General features: G+C 34.1%; 1 protein-coding gene across 1 annotated transcript; it reads right to left on the reverse strand.

Annotated features, from left to right (window-relative positions):
* Positions 1-4,027: 4,027 nt before the first annotated feature.
* Positions 4,028-6,975, reverse strand: LOC131148923 (G-type lectin S-receptor-like serine/threonine-protein kinase At2g19130). The gene has a single exon (XM_058098885.1). It carries the CDS (start codon positions 6,798-6,800, stop codon positions 4,329-4,331), a length of 2,472 nt encoding a protein of 823 aa, XP_057954868.1. The 5' UTR covers positions 6,801-6,975; the 3' UTR covers positions 4,028-4,328.
* Positions 6,976-10,339: the final 3,364 nt, after the last annotated feature.

Below are 10,339 nucleotides of genomic sequence, written 5' to 3' on the forward strand. Positions count from 1 at the left end.
AACATGCATGATATGAATGAGCTCAAAGGTCATAGCCTAACCATAGGGAAATCAATATACCATAGGCGATCGACCAATGTTGGATTTTTTGGGTTTAATTAAAAAGCTTAGATCATATAATGACAATAGGAACCATGACCCTTACACTTGAATGCCACATGCTCTTTTACCAAGGTTGAAATTGCACAAGAGACCAAATAGGACATAAAGGACATATTTGTGATGTTTCGGGCAATCGAACCTTGGCACTATAAAATGCCTCGGTCCACTGAACTGGCTGGAGGTCAACAGTTGACCAAGCCTCGGGCAACCAAACCAAAATGAACATAACTTCCATGGTCGACCGAACCCTGGTCTTGACTTTTTTCACCTTCCTTAGTTGCCCGATGCTTTAGTTCAAAATCACCCCGGGCGATCGAATTGTGAGGTTCAGCAAACCAAATAACTTACCGGGCAACCGAACCTTGAACGATTGGAAAATCGCCTTGACCAGAACTCAAAAATTCATCTTTTCTCTTTGTGTCTGTTCGGGTGACCAGCCCTACAAACCGGGCGACCAAAACTCTCAAGTTGCCATAATTTAACTGTTGTAATTAGGGTAAATTTTGAATTAAACATTTCTAAAAGACCCTAATATATCCCTAACAATCAAAAATCATCATTAGTCTATATATACCCCCTCCATTATTCATTTTCAATAATAAGATTAGAGAGAAAATTCTCCCAAAATTATTTTTGTTCTTCATTCAATTTTTTACTCTCTTTTTCACTACTCTTTTGAAAAATTCTTTATTAAAAGAGAGCATTCATATTTTGGGCATTTATCATTCAATGCATTCAGTCTCTCTCTTTGATCTTAATTTTGAAAAATATTTTTGAAAGTGGTTTTATTGTTTCTCGCACATATTTCGGTTGATACACACTTTTGGGAGTAAAACATTTTTACGTGTGATTCTTGCACCTTCATTGCAAGAATTCATAAGCTCATTTAGGTTTTATTACAAAATCCTTTTTGGGTTTGAACCCTATATATATTGGAGATATCATTTGAGGGTTCTTGAGATCTTTGAAAAGCACATACTTATATTTAATTTTCATCAAAGATCATACATATATTTTATCTTGGCTTAATTGAAAACAAAATCCTATTTTCTCTTATTATTATTTGAAATATATTTTTGGGAGAAAAGTTTTGTTTTAGTTATATCTTTGAAGTGCTTTATTATATACATCTAACTCAAAGATTCCATAACTTATTTTGAGAAAATCACATACTTACTTGAGCTTATATTTCATATCATGTGTGAGTGTATTTGAGTTTCATATTGTACACATCAACTTGTATTATAAGTATTTGTTTGTACCAAAATTATTGAGTATTTTTTGAATTCCCAACGGGTTTTCAGAAGAGGGAAACTAGCCTTGTGAATAGTCTCGGAATTGTTCAGACCCAATTAGGGGACTAGTTCAGACCCGATTAAGAGAACTAGGTGTACCATCCTGGTAAGGTATTGTATTAAGTGTCGGTCCACCCGTTAAGCGAGTTATAGTAGAATCTTTTTTTCTTGTGAGCTTGAGGCAGTGACGTAGGAAGTATTGGTCAAACCCCGATAACATATCGTATGTGCACGTAACATTTCCACAATTTATTTTCCACACCTATATGTTATTGTTTAATGCTCTGACTATTTTACACATACACTTTGAATGATTTTGAACTACTGAAAATTGTTTATTTGTTTTAATATCTGCACAGTAATTCATTTGTTGAATTGGTAAATGCTCTATACAAACCCTAGGTTGTGGTATACTATTGTTGGATTAGTTATACCTAAGCATAAATTTTTTGAATACTCAATTCACCCCCCCTCCTCTCTTGGGAATACACCAATTCCAACATACGACTTTTTTGACATCTTTATCCCACCACCAACTTTCTTTGCTATTCGAAAATCTTCCCTTTGATTCACCTAAAATCTCTTTAACTATATTTTTAATAGAGCTAGCTAATCTACTCTAAATAGTATTTGTATTTATCCCATTTTTGATCATTTTATCTTTAAATTTTATTATATTTTCTCCCTTTAGGTTCCAACGCCTAGTTCTCTTATACTGGTTCATTTTATCTTCTTTTTTTTTTTCTATTTTTTAGTACATATGTCTAACACTAAATTTTATGTTGTGTGGTTAGACTTTCATCTAGAATAACTTTAGTGCATGATAAACGATATACAATCCTAGTTAAAGGAAATTTATTTGACTTCTACTTTGTCCACTTTTTAAGATTATTAAGTATTCTTCTCTCTTCTTAAAGCAAGTATTCATTGTAATAAAATCAATTGACATAACGAAGTCTAAGAACATCTCCCAAGGTTTATTTTTGTCTCCTTTTATGAATATTTTCTTAGCCCCTGATGTGCCTTATATAATACTATCCATATCTTCCCAAATTTACCTCTTAAGATTTTCTACTAAGCTTACTTGAGGAGCATAAGTACTAATGAAATTTATTATCTCTTGACCTAAGACCATCTTGATTCCCCTACTTTGTTTACATCAACAAAGTTATCTTTTAAGTTTTTGTCTATGATAATTCCTACTTCATTCTTATGTTTTTCTTTTCCATTGTACTAAAGTTTAAATCCCGACTTATCAATTTCTCTACCTTTCTCCCCCCCCCCCCCCCCAACGCACTTAGTTTCTTGAAGGAAAAGTATATTAATTTTTCTTTTAATCATTGTGGCCACAATTTCCATATTTTTACCCATAAATGACCCTGTATTCCAAATTGCTAATCTAATCTTAGTTTCCTGAACTAACTTCTTTACCTGCTCACATCCATAATGATGCAGGAGCGCTCACATATTTGACATCATACCCCGAGCACTGACACGGCCCGTTGCTTCAGGGCGATGACCTAGCCCATCTTAAGAAATGATCCATGATTGCATAAATTTGTAGAAAAGAATTCATATAGCCAACCACACCTAGTGGGACTTACGGCTTGGTTTTGTTGTTGTTATTGTTGTAGTTATGGTTGAAATATATTTCAATAATTAGAATTTCATGTTGATTTAAATCATTGAATAAAAAGGCTTGGAATATATTACAATAATTAGAATTGTTTTTCTCATAACAATTTATTAAGCTACGACATACTACAGTAATTTAGTTGCTTGTAATCATTCTAAGATGTGGATGTGGAAAGACTAGTGTTGAAGCCTAAACCTATCGGTGTATATCCAATTTGGGCTTGGGGTATACTTCTAATTCTGTAAAAAGGTTAGTCTTCTTTCTTTTCTTGTATGTAATTCTCAAAGGTAGATAGGCTATCAAGGTAGAGAAGGTGACAAAGCCACAGATCGGTCTTGAACTTTACTCAAATTAATTAATGATCTAGACTTGGGAATTGTTGATTAGTGTATCTTACATTCGCCCCTTGAGAATTGACTCATATCAATGGACTCGAGAAAAAAGAACCCAAGAAATAATCAACACTGCACAAAGAATTAGATGTTGAATTCTAGTACCGGCTCTTAAATAGGATGATATACTCGACATACCTTCTCAAGCCAAAAGCAATTTCATAAAAATTCAGTTGATTAAATAAGCTATGCATCTGAACTATTAGGCTGATTAAGTAGCACTCACCTTAAAGAAGGGACTTTGAGGAATGCACTTAAGGCCCTTCAAAGCCAAAAGCCAACTGCATGACAAGCTCCACTGCAGATGACCTCCCTACCTTGAACAGGGTATCACAAACCCCAAAAGGAGATGGTGTGGGTTCTGGGTAGAGCTCTGCTGTGCCCAAGGAACTTTATACCGAGATGTCGCAGGGCAGGGAACTTTTGTTTCACAAGGACTTGGCCATTTCGTCAACTTGGATTTGTTAGTATGTCTGTCTGCCTGAATTCCCCTAAAGCATGGTCATCCTAAGCACAAAGAATGTGGCATCTAAAATCAAACAGTATAATATGAGAAACCCCAAAATGACTGACAAAATAAGAACCAAAATGAAGAGAATCAGAATCAAAACCCCCGAATTTCCAGGGACAGGAGTTGCAATGTTAATTCTAAAACCCTTGGAAGGAAAGTATATTGAATGAGTAGATTTTACGCACTAGAGCAATGAAACATAAATAACAGTTGGAGTAAGGCTAACATCTGCAGATAATCACATACATTTACATTACCCAAGTCAATGAAATCTAAGATTTCACTGAATGGACAGACATGTTGCTCTGAAAATAAAACAAGATACAGCGACAGAGATTTAGGCTTTCGTATAAGAATACAGAACATGCCTACAGATTGTCATTTCATTTTCTTCATGTCTTTGAACCCATTGATGACATGGAGCTCTTCGTCTGAGAGGAAGCAGATGAGGCATTGCTCTGTGCATGAGAGCTTTGTCTTGAGGACTCGGAAAAGAAAACAATGTGCTCTTGTTGATCAGCAAACACTTGGAGAGATCTTGGGATAGGTGGAAAGTTCAAATCCAAAACCCCCTCAAGAATTTGAACCACCAGGCCCATTGATGGCCTATGAGCTTCTTCATCTTGGACGCACCAACATGCGAGTTTACAAGCTTTTGTCAGCTCTTCCGCATCAGCGCTGCCCTCCAACCGCTGGTCTAACAAGCTCAGGACATCGCCGCCTTCAACTAGTTGGCCTGCAGCCCAAGTAGGGAAGAACTTAACTCCAACATTTTCAGAATGCTCGGAGTTTCTTCTTCCAGATATAAATTCAAAAAGCATCATTCCATAGCTGTAAACATCAGCTTTGGGAGTGATGGCTACACCAGAAATCCATTCTGGCGCAAGATAGCCTCTTGTACCTCTCATGGTTGTCAGAACCCGGCTGAATTCCCTCCCAAGAAGCTTTGCAAGGCCAAAATCAGCCAATTTGGGACAGAAATCAGCATCTAAAAGAACATTTTCAGGTTTTATATCACAGTGTATGATGCAGTCTCTGCACTTTTCATGGAGATAAGCCAATCCTCTTGCTGTCCCAAGTGCAATTTGGTACCTTGTTTTCCAGTCTAACACTTTGCCATCCTTTTCATGAAAAAGATGAGCATCTAAAGACCCATTTGGCATGTAATCATAGACTAGCAACTTGTGAATGCCGTCAGAGCAAAACCCACAAAGCCGAACAAGATTAACATGTTGGATTGTCCCAATTGTGCTGACTTCTGTTCGGAATTGCTTCTCTCCCTGGCTGAAGCTTTCTAGCTTCTTCACAGCTACAACTGTTGAATCCGGTAATATCCCTTTGAAAACAAAACCAAATCCTCCGCCGCCCAATATTTCCGAGAAATTCCTTGTTGCAGTTTGTAAATCTTTGTAACCAAATGCCACCAATGAACCCTCTCCTGCTTGCATTGATCTGACTGATCTCTTTCTCCTCCTCAAAAACAAAATGAAAACAATGCCCAAGAAAGCCACCACACCTGCAGCTGAACCCATAGCAATACTAATTACCTTTCCCTTATTGTCCTTGTGACCAGGTAAGTCAGATGAAGCAAGTTTAATAAGCAAAGTTTTCCCTTTACCATCACCTTGTGTGAGTTGTTGCAGATTCAACAGATCTCCAATCCAAATGGAACACCCACCCATTTCATAGACATAAGCAGTGCAAGAACAGTTATTCAAACAAGTCGATTCACATTCTGCCGCACTGCCTACCGACACAGAATGTCCATTATCAGGTTCTTTCATGTTGGGACTCGGCAAAAACCCATCTTTTTTCCCATTAGCAGTGCTATTACTTCTGCACTGCAATTGGGTCTTCCTGATGCACCCACCAGAATAATCCGCCAAACTCCAATTTTTTGGAAACTTTGCCTCAAACCCCGTCAAACAGTTGCAAAATGGCAATTCATTCTCATTGCAGCTGCCATAACCGCCGCAAAAAGCATAAACCTCGCACTGCTGTCTCGGCTGGGTCCAAAACAAATTCCATCCTGTACTCTCCAGCCATGTCAACTGCTTAATTTGACCCGAAACATCCATGATAAATCTAGATATAATTGATTGATCATAAACAGAGTAGATGAAATAGTTCTCATTGTTGTTTGACACATAGCTGAAATTATAGATATAGTTCAATCTCATTTCAGGAACTAAGCTGAAAATATGCCCATTCCAAGTCCCACTAGTCCAATAAGTCTTAGAGTTGTTCCACCTTATGAAGTACTGGCTAGTTCCCGCAGGGTCTAGCTCAAGCGAGAAGAGACCCGGTGCAGGATCATCAGCGTTCTTCCATGAAGTAAGAAGCTGATTTCTACCCGTAATTTTGTTCAACCCAATTTTACCACCAGGGAGCCAAGTGTGAGTTGGATGGTCAAAGCTCTGCCAAATTGGGGAAGATGAATTAGACCCACCCCTCAAAACAAAATTTCCCGTATCCTGAAGAACAGCCACCGGAGAAATTGAGCCCGTGGAGTTCAAATTTGTGGACCAAACAGGGGTTTTGGATTCGTTAAGGAGCACCAAGTTACCACCCGAGATTTTCAGTTCCGCAGAGTGTTTATCAGAGATGGGTCGATCTCTGTTGGCTACCCAAACTACGGTTCGTTGAGAAACCCTGTTGTACCAGATGCCTATGTAGGATTTGGAAGAATTACCTGGTTCGAAGAATCCCAACACGAAGTTACCGCCCGAAGAGACGATGGTCTTATCGCCGGAGAGAGAGTTGTTTGCAGAGATAGTGTCGGCACCGCGGGCGTGATAAGAAATGATAGAGAAGCCGAGGAACAGCAGAGATAGAATCACCCATGGTTTGTTTCTGGCATCCATGGCGGCACGAATTTTTTGAGCTCAACGCTTCATGTTTGAAGCCTTCTAGTTTAATGCAAATCTGCCTAGAAGAACAGGGAAGGGGAGGAAAGATCGAAGTGGTGGGCAAAGTCGAAGTCAAGCACCGATTTTAACGCTGCTACATTAATACCCTTTTGGCCTGCTTTTTCGAAAAACAAAAGTTCCGGAGGAACGCACTCTATAATATAACAATAACAAAACCAAATCTACTTTTTCACCCATTTATGTGATTATAAACTATTTTTTTTATTTTATAAATTCAAAAATAATAAATTCTTACTCACTATCTCCTCCTAAATTATTTTAAATCTATTTCTATCCCTTCTACTATCCCACAGTAGTTAACTCCACCTGTGATGCACTTAATGTCCTAATTTTTTCACACACAATCGGTCCCAAATTCGAGTTAAGGAGGACGGTTGCGTTAAGTAGCTGAGAGTTAGCGTAAAATTTGTCAGATCACTATGATATATTTTACTTATAGTTTTAAAATTTTTAATTTTAAATATCAAAAATAATAAAATAAAATAAAAGTCATTATTTACCGTCTTTGTATAAATATTCAAAAATTTAGAAGAGGAGTTGAATTGTTTTTAATTGTTTCGAAAACTAAGAATAAAAAAATAAAACTGTCATTCACTTTTATACAACTAAGGAGACCTTTATATTTTCTATTTTTGAATTTTATGAATAATTATGACTAACAATATTTTTTATGAAAAAAATAATTATAAGAGTACAATACTACTTTATTTTTCATTTTCTGTATTTAGCAAAGTTTAAAAAAAATATTTTTTAAATGAAAAATATGATGACATTATGGTAATTATTTTTAGAAAAAAAAATTACCTTCCTCTTTGGTATTCTTTGTTGATGCTCATACTCTTATTTATTTAGTAATTGGAGTTAAAATAATTGAACAATATCTATAATATTAGTTAGGAGAACACTATGCACATTTTTATTGCAATTTTTTTTTTTTTTATCAAATATTCTGAAAGAGCCATTCAACACTCACCTATACCACACAAAATTAGATATTAGAAATGGTAAATGAGTAAATTTAAATATAAATATTTAAAAATACTTAATCTTTTAAAACTACTTGCTAACATGTGTAAAATTTTCAAAACTATTTATGATTGCAATTTTTTTATAAAAAAAATAAAAGTAAAATTTTGTAAATAAATAATGTGTGATACATGCACATGCATATCTAATGAGTGGTGCAAAATATATTATCAATTGTGAAGAAGTAGAATCATTGAAAAAAATAATGTTCAAAATTAGATGAATGACAGTTTGAAAATCTAAAAAATAATTTTCACAATGATGTCATCATGCATTTTGATGAATGTTTTTTTTTTTTTTTTACTGCACAATAGAAAAATAAAATCTGTATAAATTCTACAATAGAAAAATAAAGTCTATATAAATTCTATAATCAAAGGAGATCTATTGAATACAATTATAAAATTTAAAAAATATTAACATGGTTCAAATATACAAAAATAATGCATGTAAATAAGAAAAATCAAACATGATTATCGACCAACCAGTAAAGAAATTAGAAACAGTGTGCATGAAAAACATGCAGCACATATATCAAATAAATTAAATAAAATGATGAATATGTGATTAAAATGTAGTTATAAAAATATATGTAAACTCCATAGAGAATTTGAAACTTACCAATTGAAAATTATTACTACAGTTACATTTAGAATTATGTGAATAATAGATGTAATTTCGTGTGGTAAGGTCAAACATCAATAAAACATGTTGTAATTTATGGTTTCAAATCTTGCACAAAGATATTGTTCCTTATGATTCCATTTGGATTGAGAATTTTATTTAGAAAAAAAAAGAAGAAGAAAGAAACTCATTTTTTATAAGATTTTTTATTTATTTAAATAAAAAATTATTGTAATATGAATAATAGTTAACAAATCGAATCACAGTTATGTCTAACATCAAAATTTTGTTTATTAATTTAATTTCTTTTATTTTTATAATAATTAGGCATACAATTTTTTTTCTTTTTTTTATAAATATTTTCAAACTTCAAATGGGGCTTACAAATATTTCTCTTGAAAAAAAAAAATGTATATTTTCATTACCATGAGGCAACCACTCATAAAAGTGAAAATGTCTAGATTATCTTCTTGAGGAAGCATGAAATCTATTTTTACCTCATCCCTAGTGTTGCTATAAAAGATCTAGGTATGTTAAAAGGATGCATTATATGAACAAGCCTAATAAATTTTTACTAGCCCGTATATATATATGGTAGTGACTGAGATTATGAATTTTGAAGTAGATTTATATGTGTAGATTTGATAAAATTGTAATACAATACTGCTTTATATTTTGGGTAAGCCTACACAAATCCAAATTAAAAATCTGAATGTTATGTTCCCAAATGTAGGAATATAGCTTAATCCATTATTGCGGGATATTCAAGGCTAAAATGTACACAAATTTTCCACAATAATCAAATGGAGATCAAGGAATTTAAAATTTAAATTTAGATGTATAGATTTGGTAAAATTTGAACACAATTTTGTATTACGTTTTGTTTAAATCCACACAAAATCCAAATTCATGATTCAAATGTCATACTTCCCAATGTAGGAATATAATTATGAAAAGCCAGAGGACAGTGTGCCATCCAGTACAGCACCTTACTCGTGCATCAGAGCTTCCCAGACAGGTCAGCCAAGCTTCAAGTAGAAATCTTGAGTAGTAAAAAAATTTGACACAACATATATTTTTAGTTAGTTTAATTAGTTATTACTAGATTTATGTATGAGTTTGTTATGATTGTTAAGTTGAGAGCATATATATACAGTTGTATAGTTACTGAATTAATAAATGAAATAAATTCTTTTATCAAGATCGATTTCTAATAATAATTTCATTAATTACTGCACAAAATTTAAAGATGGAAATTTGATATTAATTCTCTGGTAGCAGTGGTAAAGACAAAAGCTCCTACAATATAATTTGTTTAATTATTAAGAAAGGTTTGAAAAATTTGCTAAGTGGGGTAATGTGCTGAGTGGGCTGAAGACTTGGGGAGAAAGAATGGAAAAGAAAACAGAGTCAAAATGGAGCAATAGAAACGTTCCAAGCAGGCTGAGGACTGGAGATGACTGAGTACAATTGAAATGGAGCAATAAAAATACTTTTTGACTGGCGGAAATACGTGAGATGTGCTAATTGGGCTGAAGACTTGGGAGAAAGAATGGAAAAGAAAACAGAAGAGTCAAAGCGGGCTGAAGACTCCCTGGCATAGTTTAACAGAAAATATTTTACCAAGGAACTTGGGTAGTTTGCATGTGTAATACATGCACATGCATAACATATGTCCAGTAAGTATTGCAAAATATATTTTCAATTATATATCAAGAAGTAGAATCATTAAAAAATAATAATAATAATGTTCAAAATTAGACTAACATGCATGACCTAAGGGTTGAGAGTTTGAAATTCCATAGAAGAATTTTAGAATTTAA

Source organism: Malania oleifera, chromosome 2, assembly GCF_029873635.1.
Source record: "Malania oleifera isolate guangnan ecotype guangnan chromosome 2, ASM2987363v1, whole genome shotgun sequence".
In the NCBI taxonomy this organism is placed as follows: Eukaryota; Viridiplantae; Streptophyta; class Magnoliopsida; order Santalales; family Ximeniaceae; genus Malania; species Malania oleifera.

Bases quoted from the DNA above. Each gene is read 5' to 3' on its own strand.
- LOC131148923 (XM_058098885.1), bottom strand. From the start codon at position 6,800: ATGGATGCCAGAAACAAACCATGGGTGATTCTATCTCTGCTGTTCCTC.